The sequence below is a fragment of the Gavialis gangeticus genome, unplaced genomic scaffold (genome assembly GCF_001723915.1).
Source record: "Gavialis gangeticus isolate Ggan-Ray unplaced genomic scaffold, GavGan_comp1, whole genome shotgun sequence".
Taxonomy (NCBI): domain Eukaryota; kingdom Metazoa; phylum Chordata; order Crocodylia; family Gavialidae; genus Gavialis; species Gavialis gangeticus.
Window position 1 is genome coordinate 40,306,395 of NW_017729000.1, and position 14,107 is coordinate 40,320,501.

General features: G+C 40.1%; 1 protein-coding gene across 2 annotated transcripts in view; it reads left to right on the forward strand.

Annotated features, from left to right (window-relative positions):
• The first annotated feature begins 368 nt into the window (after positions 1 to 368).
• Positions 369 to 14,107, forward strand: part of RANBP17 (RAN binding protein 17) — a 329,610-nt gene continuing 315,871 nt past the window's right edge. For both annotated transcript variants that reach the window (XM_019506533.1, XM_019506534.1), the window contains exons 1-3: positions 369 to 546; positions 3,350 to 3,440; positions 5,223 to 5,389. In XM_019506533.1, the coding sequence (XP_019362078.1) occupies positions 463 to 546; positions 3,350 to 3,440; positions 5,223 to 5,389 (342 nt within the window). In that variant the 5' untranslated portion in view covers positions 369 to 462. The remainder of the gene's footprint in view (positions 547 to 3,349; positions 3,441 to 5,222; positions 5,390 to 14,107) is intronic.

The window sequence follows — 14,107 nt, forward strand, 5'->3', positions numbered from 1 at the left end:
TGATTTTACAACTTGGACAGACATGTCATTTCTGTTTTATGTCCTAAATTAGAAGTAATCCACAATAAAAGACTTGTGTGTTATGTCACCTAATTCTGATCACTGGGACAGTTACTTCCATCTTAGTCCTGACTAGTCAATGTTCTTTGTGTCTCTTGCATAGACATTTCATTTGAGTCTCTGCCACTTTTAGAAATTCTTTTAAAGTCATTGAATACCTGAGTTGAAAACAAACTGCGGTGGTTTGGTTATATTTTTCTGTGAAGCTTAACATAGGGTAATATTTAATATTGCTGCATATGGATTGGTATTTAGAAATAGCCAGTCCTGTGAATTTTCAAGAGGCTTTCTCATGTGAAAAGCCTGTTGGGAGATATCGCTATTGTTTTTCCTTAACAGAGTTTGGCAGAGTTAGAAGTACTATGTAACCACCTCTATGAGGGAACTGATGTAGCACAGCGGATGCAAGCTGAGAAGGTGCTCTTGGAACTCATTGACAGCCCCGAATGTCTCAGCCAGTGCCAACTTTTACTAGAACGAGGAACAGTAAGTACCTGGGAGAAGTGTACAACCTGAGAATGTAAACATGCTTTTTTATTGGCTGGGAGAGCCTCACATAGCAGGCACAAATAATATTAGCATAAATGTAATAAAATTGAGAAGCTTGTCTTATAGTACATTCAGCTTTTCCCCCATAAAATAAAATGTTAACAAAAATGCACATGCAAATTGGTATTTAAAAGTGAATGATAGGGGAGTGATAATGCCTATTGTCAAATGCCCCAAAACAGTGGGAAGGAAAAATAACTGGGGGGAGATGGTATCTAGTGACTATGGGTCTAATACCTTCAAAAATCTAGGAACTTCAAACTTAAGGAGCCCTATGTATCTGTAGCTCAGTTTTGGACCACAATATGGCATCCTTAAGTATTTTTATGGTTTTAGACCCCCCCATGTTCTTTTGACTTCTACTTTTAATGAGCAAATAGTAAAAATGGTGTGAAAAGTTGTAAACTACAGTTTCATATTACTAGTTAAATATCAATGTCTTTTAGCAGTATGTAACTTATTTTGTAGTAGTTACTTTCACATTTTTAGTCATATTTTGTCAGATAAAAAGGTGATGGGGACACAGCCTTGATTGAAGTCATGCTCAGTCCTTTATTGTCACTGTGTTTCAGAACCATGATGATTTCAGGTAATCATGCAGGACACATCCATTGTCTGGCAATCATTAACATATCATATGTCTTTGCATAATATGCCTGTTTTCCTGATTTATTTTTTCTGCCAAAAACAACAGTGTAGCTATTATGCACTCTAGAGTAAGACTGAAGAAGTATCAACACTGAAACAAAAGCTATTCTTCTTTTGATTATCTATATTGTTTTCTTAAGAAATTAACAGCAATAAGTGACATTTTCTAACCAAAATTTCTGCTTCTGTTACTTTTGAGAAAATATCAAACACCAGTTATTTAATCTGCCTGCAGATAATGTCTTTATTCTTGCATTTCTCTGCCTGTGTTGTCCATGCTATGAGAATTGTTATCATCATCATCTCACGTGGTGTCATTGTAAATGAGATTTTCTTCTGCTCTGCCCATTTTGTTGGAGATTCCACTAAGCCTGAAATTCTTCTTGACAATTTCAGAAGAAGCCAAGTACCATGGCATAAGGATCCACTGGCAGACCTCTGCAAATGACACTTTGTTCAGATTCTCAGTTGGTGTTTACTTTCTGTCATTCGTTGTGATCTATTTGAGGTAGCAAGGCAAAATGGTGTCTTGAATAGTTTGTTGATTTGAAACCTTCAAGGTTGCAGTGTACTGGTAATCCCCTTCGAAATGATGTCTAGGTTGGTGCATGCTGCCTGCAACCAACTCTTAACTTATTAGTTAACTGCCCCTGGAAGCTGCGTAGTACAGGCCACACGTGTGCTTCAAGAAATTTCCTGCACGTCTTGACAACCTGCTTCTAATCCATTTGACAGTGAGCTGTTTGGTCATCCAGCCTTTTTCTTGAATTTGCACTGTTATTCTGGCTGGGACCTTTTCCTTAGGTAAAGTTTTTCTTTTGAAGAGTACGTACAACAGAAACTCATGTCCGTTGGAGGTAATTCCCCAAGATGACTAAATCTTTGTTGTTCTACACCTGTTGTACATGCAGCTCTAGTTCTTCCTTCTACTGAATTAATAGTGCTTTTCCAGGATGCCAAAACACTTAGGTGTTTGGTCTGCTGAATACCTGAGCTGGTAGCTATTGCTAATCTTTTTGGAGAGGATATGTCTCTGAAATCTGATAGGTCTTATTGTTTTTTCATATTCCTCTGAGACAGTCATTTTCCAGTGGATTACAAGGTTGTTTTGCTTTTTGCACTATAAGCTGCTTTGAATGGCTGGTGCATAAAATTTTAGCTGCAAGAAATTTCTTGGGCTTTTTTCTAGAGCATATCTAGAGAAACAGTATACCCCAAGTTTCATTTATCTAATATATATTTCAGAATTTCAGATTCTATTTTATGAGAGTTGTACTTCAGTCCTCTGAAGATGCATTTTGCTCATTTTGTTTTTCCCCTCTCTTGTTTCTGCTTGCAATGATGTTGAACGTTTTCCCCTTCAGGTTCATGTCCTGCTACTTGTGTTCCATATGTTAACTTTTAGTTTGAGTCTAGCAGTATAGGGTCTGTACTGCCCCAATCTTGTATGGTTTTACAGACAAAACAACGCAGAACAGAACTATGGTACTGCATGACATGGGTTTCCTATGTAAGTGTGGTTCATTCTTTTAAGAGGAATACCTTTTGAATTGATTTATGTAGACATTTGCATGTGGCCAATACACAGGTAACTTATTCTTCAAAATTCTGAGGCAAATTCAGGGCTGTCAGTAGGACATGAGCACAGCAGTTACACAAGTAAATATGGTATTTGGGTAATCCCTTGGAAAGATCTGTTATATCCTTTATGTTACTGCATGCTTAAGGAGTTGTTTATTTTCTTTATTACTGATGTGATACATCTCACTGATATGATAGCTTATTACCCTCATCTGCAGAAATCCTTGAATAAAAAAGAGTGGATATTTAAAAAGACCCAAATAAAAACCTTTGAATCCAGAATTCCCTAGGCTTAAATCATGGCTATGACAGTCATGTTTTAGTAAGGCAAAACAGAATGATTTAAAGCCAAAGATAATTAAAACATAATAATGTTAAGTTTTTAGTATATCAAATGTATAGTCAAAATTGACAGACAGGCAGTATTGTGACTAGCCATCTTTCTTCCAGTTGTCATGGTACTTTTTTAATAAAACGGTCTGGTGTGTTTTGGTTTTTTTTTTTTATGTAGACATCCTACGCTCAGCTTCTAGCGGCAACATGCCTCTCTAAACTTGTGAGCAGAACGACTCCTTTACCCGTTGAACAAAGGATTGACATCAGTAAGTAGCTCTTGTTCTTGCTATTTAAAAAAGAAAAGGAAAAAAATAATTTATATTTTAAAACTGAATATCAACATAGTTACTATTTGACAAATATTTCACTTACCTTCTACTTCTGTCAGTTTATCTGCATTTTAAATTGCATTTATAGTGAGAAATTTATTTTTAAAGATGACTGTGAAATTCTGCATTTATTCTCTTCTGTTAACTGCCAAATAACATTTTCCCAATGGAAAAAATTGCTGGACTGAAAACTAAAAAAAAAAATAACAAATGACCAGAGCAGTAAGTTTCTGCTGGAATTTGAAAGCTTAATTAATTCCTTTCTTCATTTTATGAGATGAAAGGCAGAGGACTTGGTTAAGGGAAAAAGCACAGGGCCCATTTTTTGATATGCTTTGTTCCTGTGTTGGGGCTGATATAATGGGACTTGTGCTGTGCCTGGTTAGGTCATTATTTGATGGAATGGGCTGACTAGGGATGGAAGGGAATGTTGCATTCTTTAGGCGTGTAGCATGTTCCGGTGCATGTGGGAGCATTTTACTAAGCATCTAGTTTCCCTTCAATATAACACACACAATAATAATAGTTCTGTCATTACATATGAGGTAGGTAAGCTTAGTTAATGCTTGTAAAATGGCTTGCACGATAACAAAAAAAACAACTTCAGACAGTATCAGTGAACTCATCTTTCACTACGTTACTACATTTTTCCTTCTGATTAGGGTTTGACAATGGTAATAAGCAAGTTAGAGGAGCGATCACTTCTGTGGGCATGTCTACGTGTGCTATTAACGCTATAAAGGCTTACAGTGCAGTAAAATACTGTGAAGTAGCCTTTCCTGGGAACACGTTTACACATGCTCCCTGTTGAGAGCAAATCTGCTACCAACTAGAGCACCCTGGGACAGGGCTGCTTCTACCTTGCTCTGACCCCCTGCAACAGCTTGGGGGAGCTCCAGACTCCCCTGGGGTGCTAGCTTGAGTGCTGGCAGGAAGCACAGGGCTGGCTCCTTGCCCTGTATGCATTGGGAGGGGTCCTGATGCATATGGGGGTGGAAGAGCTCTCCCAGCCCTATGCACATGGGAACAAGCCCCTTTCCCAGCAGAGCTTCCCTGTGCAGCTGGGGGCTGGACAGGGAAGTGTTCCGCCTCTGGGGCAGCTCCTAGCCAGCCCCCAGCTGGGTGGGGATTTCCCTGAGTGGCCAGGGGCTGCTTACTAATTTCAGTGTAAGTGCGTTTTTCCCTTGGGTAAAAATAAACTTATATGTAATAAATTAAATGTCTTTTATTTGCCTGGGAAATTCCTCTCTGCTACGATAGGAGTTTCCGTATCTGAGAAGTTTATTGTCGTAGGTAATATGTGTGGACAGAACTAAAAAAACCCCTAAATAGACACTAAAAATCAGACTTGTTAATTTGCTTCATTAATGCATGTAATTGAGGGCTGTAGTAGTATTTGAGGCAGAGTAATTGATGTCTCGTATGTGGGATAGAACGGATGATTAAAATGTTTAACTTGTCAGCATTCTTGGAGATTACAAACTGTTTTTATATCTATACAAGAATGATTATTACATACATAATTTGCACTATACTCCCAACAGCTCAAATGTATTGAATATTTTTTCATGGCTTACATTTGTTAAAAGAAGTATCTGTTTATACTAAGCATTAAACACAAACTCTTTTTGCATAATGTGCCCTATGTTCCCACATTTTGTTAAAATGGTTCAAGTATATGTTTTAAAATAATTGTTGACTGAGATTGCTTCTTTACAGGGAATTACATTCTGAACTACGTAGCATCTCAACCCAAACTGGCTCCTTTTGTGATCCAAGCTCTTGTTCAGGTCATTGCTAAGATTACAAAATTAGGATGGTTTGAGGTTCAAAAAGATCAGCTCATCTTCAGAGACATAATTGCTGATGTAAAAAAGTTTTTGCAGGTAGGAAAAAACATTCGGTTGTGCTTTTTCTTAAAACTATGTATTTTTGTATTTGGTATTCTTCATTTCAACAAATGGTGGGTTGGGTGACCCAAAGAATATTTCTTTGTATGAACTGGAGAAATTGTAGGAACCAGTGTTAGAAAAGCACTGCTTAACATGGACCAGAGTAGGTCTGTTTATGAAATCTAACTCTTAACAAGCACCCTTTGTTAAAAAAATATTGTGATGCTATTTCCAGTATTTCACTTTGGCAGATTATGAAATACCAGATTTTATACTTGCAGCATTCTTCTCCCATTTCATTCCAATGTGGTTTTAGCTGATGGTATTTCCCATAGAAGGAGATGCTAGTGCTTGTAAAATCTGCAAGATGAAATTTTTATTCTTCAAATGGTAGCAAGAATTAATTTCTAATTTTAGTGATTCCTGTTACATGGGGTGCTAAAACTTTGCAAAACAACATTCAGTTTTATATTTAATTGTAGATATTTTCAGAGAGGCATAGGCTTGGAAGGGACCTTAGTAGGTAATTTAGTACATCTTCCTGGTCAAAGCAGGAATATCTCTGGCTAAATCATCCCAGCCAAGCTTTTGTCTAACCTTCACTTAGAAAATTCCACTGCTGGGGATTCCACAACCATGCTAGCTAATCTGTTCCACTGCTTAAATCACCCTCACAATTAGAAAGTTCTTCCTAATATCCAACCTGAAGTTTCCTTACAGAAATTTATGACCATTACTTCTTGCCTTGTTCCTTGTGGACGCAGGGAATAGCTGACTGCCATCCACTAAGCCCATCTTGCCACAAGGTAATTAGGTTGGTTAAACATAATTTGCTCCTGACAAAACTATATTGGATGTTCCTTGTCCTCTTGTTTATCCTCTTTAGTCCTTTGAAATACTCCAAAAGAATAGAAGGTACTATGAAAGTTAGATTGACTGGTTTCTAATTCTCTGGGTTTTCCTGTTCTCTTTTTAAGGATGGGCACAGTATTTGCCCTTTTCTATTCTTCTGGGACCTTACTTGACCTCCATTATTTCTCAAAGATAATAGCAAGTGGCTCAGCAGTTACATCAGCCAATTCCATGCATGTTGTAGGAGGCATCTTATCTGACTCTGTTCATTTGAAAACATCCAGCTTGTTTAAATAACATCTAATCTGTTCTTCCCCTTCTCTAGGCTAATTATCTCTTCCTTGAACCTTGCTACTGCATTTTTCATCTGACAGCTGCCTTTTTTTTGTAAAGAATGAGTGAAATCATTAAACACTTCAGCTTTCTTTGCACTGTCCATTATTAGATTCCCCTCCCCATTCAGTAAGGGATCCACAATTTTCTTGGTATTTCTTTAACTTCTGATCCACTATGTAGGCTATGTTTTGTTGACTTTTATATCTCTTACTAGCTCTGTCATGTGCCTAGGCCTTGATTTTTCTCTGTACATGCCAATGATACACTCTTATACTCATCCTTAATATATCCAAGTTGATAATTTTTATGAGATTCCTTTTCAAGTTTTAGGTCCTTGAAGAGTCCTTAATATTGTTTGTCTAGGGAACATTAAACTATGCTGGACTCTTTTTCCTCATGGAATTTCCTCCCATGGAAACCTACACAGCCATTCTGAGTTTGTTGAAGTCTGCTTTTCTGAAGTCCAGTATGTTTTTTTTTCATGGGGGACCAGTCCAGTCCACTGCTCCCCCATGAGCTCCATTAATTGCTGCAGCTCCCTGAGCAATTGATGCTGCCACTGCTCTCCTGCCACCAAATTTCCAGGCTTGCGGAGAGCTCTGTGGGCTGGATCTGGCCTGTGGGCCACAAGTTGAGCCCCACTGCATACCATTAACCTAATATCCTTAGCTCTCAGGTACTCCAGAAAGAGATTCTCTCACTTACCCTATTTGAGGGTGGTGGATATCAATTTTTGAAGATAATCCTTCCAGTCAAAGGCTTCTACCTTTTGAAGTGTGTGCTAGGGCTGTGCAAAATTTTGGCAGCTGTTTCACCAAATCTGAAATGAAACAGAAGGCTCCAAAACATCTCTGGGACGAATTGAAACCATCCAAAACGTTTCAGAGGCGGCCAAGTGCCAGGAGGCTGGGGCCAGGCGGGGGATGGGGACCTGGCTGGGGCTGGGCAGCCCCTTCCCCCCTCCTCCAGCTTCCTCCCCGCACCCCCTACTTACCAGCATGGAGTCAGACTCCAGCTCGTTGTGGTGGCAAGCAGGAACTGCCCGAATTGCTGGATCTCTGAATCTTTTCCAAATAGTTTCGGAGCCTTTGAATCTATTCGGACCTTTTTATTGGTTTCTTGATTTCATAGATTTCATAGACATTAGGGCTGGAAGGGACCTTGGGAGATCGAGTCCAGCCCCCTGCCCCAAGGGCAGGAAGTCAGCTAGGGTCAAAAGATCCCAGCAAGATGGAGCCCCAAAATGCTTCCTAAAGGAATCCAGAGTAGGTGCTTGCACCACCTCTGGAGGGAGACTACTTCAGGCTTTGGGGGTTTGGACAGTAAGAAGTTTTTCCTTATGTCCAGCCTAAAATGGTCTTGGAGGAATTTGTGACTATTGGTCCTTGTCATCCCTTGGTGCGCTCTGGTGAACAGACATTCCCCCAGATCCTGATGTACACCCATGATGTGCTTATAAGGTGTCACCAGGTCACCCTTGGGTCTGTGCTTTTCCAGGCTGAAGAGTCCAATGGCTCTCAGCCTCTCTTCATAAAACCTATTCTCCTGCCCTTTGATCATGCACATGGCTCTCCTCTGGACTCTCTCAAGCTTTTCCACATCCCTCCTGAATTGTGGAGCCCAGAATTGGATGCAGTACTCTTGCTGCGGCATCATCAAGGCCGAGTACAGTGGGAGGATGACATCCTGAGATCTACTTGAGAAGCATCTATGGATGCAAGCCAGAGTTTGGTATGCTTTGCCAACCGTGACATCACATTGGTGGTTCATATTCATCCTGTGGTCAGTCATGACCCCCAAGTCTCTTTTGGCCTTGGTGCTAGCGAGCGTAGCACTGCCAAGCCTATAAACGTGCTGCGGGGTTTTTTTCCCCTGAGGTGGAGTGCCTTACATTTGTCAGTATTGGAAGTCATCAGGTTTGTATCTGCCCACTTTTTCAGTCTATCCAGGTCAGCCTGGATCACCAGCCTATCCTCTGGTGTGGATGCTCTACCCCAAAGTTTGGTGTCATTGGCAAACTTGGTCGGTCCACTTCTGACACCTGTATCCATGTCATTGACAAAAGATATTAAAGAGAACAGGTCCAAGGACAGAGACTTGGGGGACACCACTGGCCATGGAGTGCCATGATGGTTCGCTTCCCTTGACCACCACTTTCTGAGTCTGGCCTCAGAGCCAGTTCCCCAGCCAATGGACTGTGATGTAGCCAAGACCACAGTTGGCCAATTTTTCCAAGAGGAGATCGTGGGACACTGGATCAAAGGCTTTTTTAAAGCCCAGATATGATATCAATCTTTCCTCTCTTGTCCAGGTGATGTGTCACCTGGTCATAGAAGGAGATGAAATTGGTCAGGCAAGACCTACCTGCAGCAATCCCATGCTGGCTGTCCTTCAGGATGTTGCCATCAGCCAGCTTATCAGGAATGCGCTCTATGATGATTTTCTCCAGAATCTTATCAGGGATTGAGGTCAAGCTGACTGGCCTGTAGTTCCCTGGCTCTATTTTCCTCCCTTTCTTGAAGATGGGCACCACATTGGCCTTCTTCCAGTCTTCGGGTACTTTAGCTGAACTCCAGGAGTTTTCGAAAATCTTTGCCAGTGGCTGGGCTATGACTCCTGCCAGCTCCTTCAGTACTCTGAGGTACAATCTTTCAGGACCTGCTGACTTGAAGGTGTCCAGCCTCTCAAGGTATTTCTCTACAAGGTCTACACTGATGCTGGGTATAAATTCACCCTCACCCTGGCTGTCCCACACCTTGCTAGGCAGGGCAGATCCTTTGGGTTGATGAAAAACCTGGGTGTCGGTTGTCAGTTGTCCCATTTGGTTTAGCAAAGGTCCAATGTTACCCTTGCTTTTCTTCTGACTCCCCACATATCTAAGAAAGGACTTTTTATTGTCCTTGATGTGTGTAGCCAGGTGGAGTTTGGTTGCAGCCTTGACCTTCCTGGTTCACTCCCTACAGGTATGGACCAGTGCAGCGTAATCCTCCTTTGTGGTGATTCCCATCTTCTATCCTTTATAAACCTCTCTTTTTTTGGCATAGGAGGTTCACGAGTTCCCTGCTGAGCCCAGGGGGTTGCTATGCCCTTTTGCTATCTCTCCTCCGAGATGGGATGGACAACCCTTGTGCTTCCAGGATCGCTCCCTTTACTTCTTGGACTCCTGACCCTGCCGAGTCTTGGTCCCTTAGCGCCTTGACAACAAGACTCCTGAGCTAATCAAAGTCAGCTTTCCTAAAGTCGAGGACTTCTGCATTGCTGACTGACTTGTCAGCTTTCAGTGAATAGTAAAAGCGATCAGCTCGTGGTCACTGTTTCCCAGATTTCCTTCGACCTTTAGGTTGCTGATTAGATCATCCCCAATTTAATTTGGATTTGGAGATTTGGCTACTGAATCTCCTATGAATCGAATTGGCACCTGAAGCTTTGCACAGCCCTATCATGTAAATTCTCCTTTATATTGGATACCCACCATGATATCCACCTGGTTGTCTTTTATCTTAACTCGGAGGCTTTTAACAGGTCTGTCTACAACTTTTTTTTGTATCTCAGGGCCAGTAAACATTTCCAGTTGCTGGTCCTAGATAATTAATCAAGAAAGGTAAAGTTTTCTGTATATAAAACAGTGATTGCTATAAATGTTTACTGTCATCACACAAATGGCAACATTGTAATGTTGCTTATTCAGTTCCTCCAGATAACATACTAACAAACTACTGGCAGGGGCTTGTATTTAGATCTTGCTATACTACACATTTTTTTTTAAGTCTAGTAATTAAGTGGTCTTGATCATTATTACCCAAAAAAGCAGTTAATGTATCTAAAAAGGGTACAGTAATAGGACGGAGAAAAATATTCAGAATGTTAGTTTGATCTTTAAGAAGGTCACAGCTTACAAGGCCAGTGCAGTGCAGGTATAGGTGCCATTTGGATTTTTAGCTTTCCGTGGTATAACTTGCTTAAGTTCACTAGGTCACAGTAATTGAAATTTTAAGTTGAGATATAAGGATAGCAGGCACATTAGTTACCTACTCCAGCTGTTGTGTGCCATGTTTTTATACCTACTCTTTGCCTCAGTCACTGGTCTGGTAAAGTCATTTGACTGAATTCAGAATATTGTGGAGACATTATGGTAGATAGGTCCAGATGTTGTGAACCAGATAATTTTTGCAGATCACTATTTTTTAGTCAGGGAAAAACTTCTTTACATATCAGAGTAGGAATTTAATGTCTTTCTCCAAGTTTCTAAGGGGGAGCTATGGCAAATATTTTCTTGGCTAAGGATGCAGGGCATGCAGCAGTTGTCAAGTTGCCTTCAGTTGGAGTCCTTATGAGCAGTGCAGAATAACTTGCAGGAGGGTTATCATTTTTTTTCTAAAGTGGTCTGCTCTTTCTGAGACTAACGTGGTTCTTGGAAGTAAGGGTGCTAACAACAAGAAGTAGTTTTAGTAGTGGTATGTTGTGTAATTGCTGTGCACAGGTACAACGTGGCCTCAGAGTGAGCCTGACTAGGCATGGAAGGGAATCTAGGTGGGGTTTATTGCTAGAAGGAACAGTTATCCTCAAGACTGAGCAAGGATGCTAGGTTACTGAGTAACTATTTTTGGTTAGTTTATGCAGAGATCTGGAAATAAACAGTTCAATAAAGTTGAGTCTGGTGACCTTTAAACCAGTGTTGGTATGGACAGTATTACCAGTTCTGCTTGGCAAACGTTTTTCTGATAATTTATAAACATAAGCTGTACACTAGATTATGAATAATATTAAAACAAGAAACATGGAAAAATTAGTATCAAAATACCTACATGGATTGGGACAAGAGCATTTTCATTCCAAGGACTTTTCTACTTCGGAACATGAAGGAAAATTCATCTTAATTCATAGTGTGCACCTAAAAGTGGACTAATTAAACTGCATTGTTTTTAGTTTTATTTTTCCTTAATTAACTTCAGAAGTGAATTAAACTGAACCAAATGAAGGTTTTCATTCTGTATGAGAGCATTAGTATAGTCATTTTCTGTGGTTTAACTAATCCACTTTTAGAGTTGATTCAGATAAGTGATAGTAAGGGTTCCTGCATAGACAAGCCCTCAGACTCACTTCAGAGTAATATTTATTGTGAATTTGTCCAGATCTTTCTTCATTTGTTTTTTAAAAGTGATACAAATGCTTACTGTTGACCAAAGACCAACTGAATATAGTTGCTTTCAACTAATTAGCAAGGAAAATAATGGATATTCAGTTTTCATTGTGCTCACTGTCACTGAGTGTCATACATGTACTTATTTTTATGCTCCATTTATTTCTTTTTCAAGATTAATCTTTTTATAATCTGTTGCATTTTTGGAGCTACATTGGGATGACCAATAAAATATGGGCTCTAATATCTTGTTTATTAAAAAGAAGCTCAAATAGTTTACGCATGTATTTTGCAGTTATTTTTATGAATGTAGTGTAATTAGATTTTACATTTATTATTAAAATGATTGCAGTGTGAATTTGCAGTGGGTAGTTCATTAATAATGGAGATTTAAGTACAATTTTTTTCTTCAGAGATTTCTTTCATGAAATTAAAAATTCCTGTAGAAAAGAAAATGAAGCTATATTTCTACTAGTGAATGGAATGTATTATCAAAATGGAAAACTCTAAGCAATACTAATATATGCTGATAATTAGTGAATGGCAGTCTCAGCCACATGCACATCAGTAATCACGTTTAACTTGGTTCGCTTTGTATTAGTGTGATTTCCCTATATGGAAAAGGGAATTAGATATCAGGATCCTAGTTATTTTCTCAGCTCTGCCACTAACTCCAATTGTGCAGGTTGGAGTAAGTGTGTCTTGCTTTCCATATCTGTAAAAGGGGTTTAGTGTTTTCCTGTGTTGCAAAAGGATCCATAGTATAATGAATATTGGCAGGCTGTTTTAAGATTTGTATGAATAAGATCTTCAGTGTGTCCTATGACTGGAGCACTTTTTCTCTTTGTAATGCCCAGTTTTCAGGTTCAGCTATAAAGTCAAGAGTGCTGCATGCACACCATACACTTAAAATATTTACAATAAATTTAAACAAAATGACAGTGACCCTTTTCTTTCTGCTTCACTCCTTCATGCTACAAAACCGTATGTCCCTTTCTACTCAGTTGGTTACCATCAAGAAAAACCTGTGTTTGTATAAAAGTTCTGTAACATGTCAAAAAATAATTGGCAAAAATCACACTTTGTCAGAGCAATGGAAGTAAATTAAATTCAGAGTTAAAAGCTGTCTCTTTAGGTGAGTAACTCTCCACTGTCCAGAGAATCCACTTAATGACAAGTGCCAAGTTAAGACCCAAACCAGAAAGAGCTTTCTGGCTCAAAATCCATACGTTATCTGTGGATGGCCTGTGGAACACAGTTGGAACCTATATTCCATATTGCTGTTGATCAGTTGACTTGCATAGTCAGAGCCATGGGTAACTGGTGCCTCTTTAGTCTGGGGGGGGGGCGGCACCAGATTGCCGACGGGGTGGTGGTGGTCCCCCCAGCAGCCAATCATCGAGCCAGCAACAAAACCAGAAATGCACTTCCGGTTTTGCAGCTGGCACTTCCAGGGGATGCACATGCACCTGTGTGCACCCGCTATGCGTTGCCAATGGTCAGAGCAAGTATGAAAAACCTACCCACCTTCCTTACCCTACAGAAGAAATTGAGCAATTGTAGATTGTAGTTTGGTTACAAAGGTGAACATGACCTTCTGAATCAAAGGCAAAAACCATAAAAAAAAGTCATTTTACTATTGGTTTAATTAGTTTAAACAAAATGAGAATCTTCTTGGTTTTTTTCTTAGAGAACTCCCTTTTATAATTCATTAAGGAAACCAAATACTATTATTCTAAAGTGCAAAGTAATATCAAATCTTATGCCTAGCATTAATTTGCTGTAATGAACTGTATTATTTATTTTTAGTAATTATTAACTTTTTACAGAATCTCTTGTCTCACTTTGGTGTGTTTTACCCTGTGAGTTGGATCACTCTCACAGATGTGTTCATTTCGGTCACTGACTCGTATTTAATGTGTGATGGAACTGTTTCACTTCTAAGACACAGATTTTTAGGTTGGAGTATGTTAAGCTAGAACCACTGTCTACTAGAATGTTTCATAGTTTCTAGGTTTGGAAGGGACCTGAGCAGATCATCTAGTCCGACCCCCTGCCATGGCAGGAAAGAGTACTGGGGTCAAAAGACCCCAGTAAGGTGGTCATCCAACCTCCTCTTAAAACGCCCCAGGGTGGGAGCCTGCACCACCTCACTTGGAAGCTGGTTCCAGACCCTAGCCGCCCCGACCGTGAAGTAGCGCCTTCTGATGTCCAACTTAAACCTTCCCTCCGCCACCTTGTGACCGTTGTTCCTGGTCACTCCTTGCGGCGCTTGGGGGAACAGGGACTCCCCCAGCGCCTGCTGGTCCCCCTGACTAGTTTATAACAGGCCACAAGATCCCCCCTCAGCCTTCTCTTTTGAAGGCTGAACAGGTTCAGGTCCC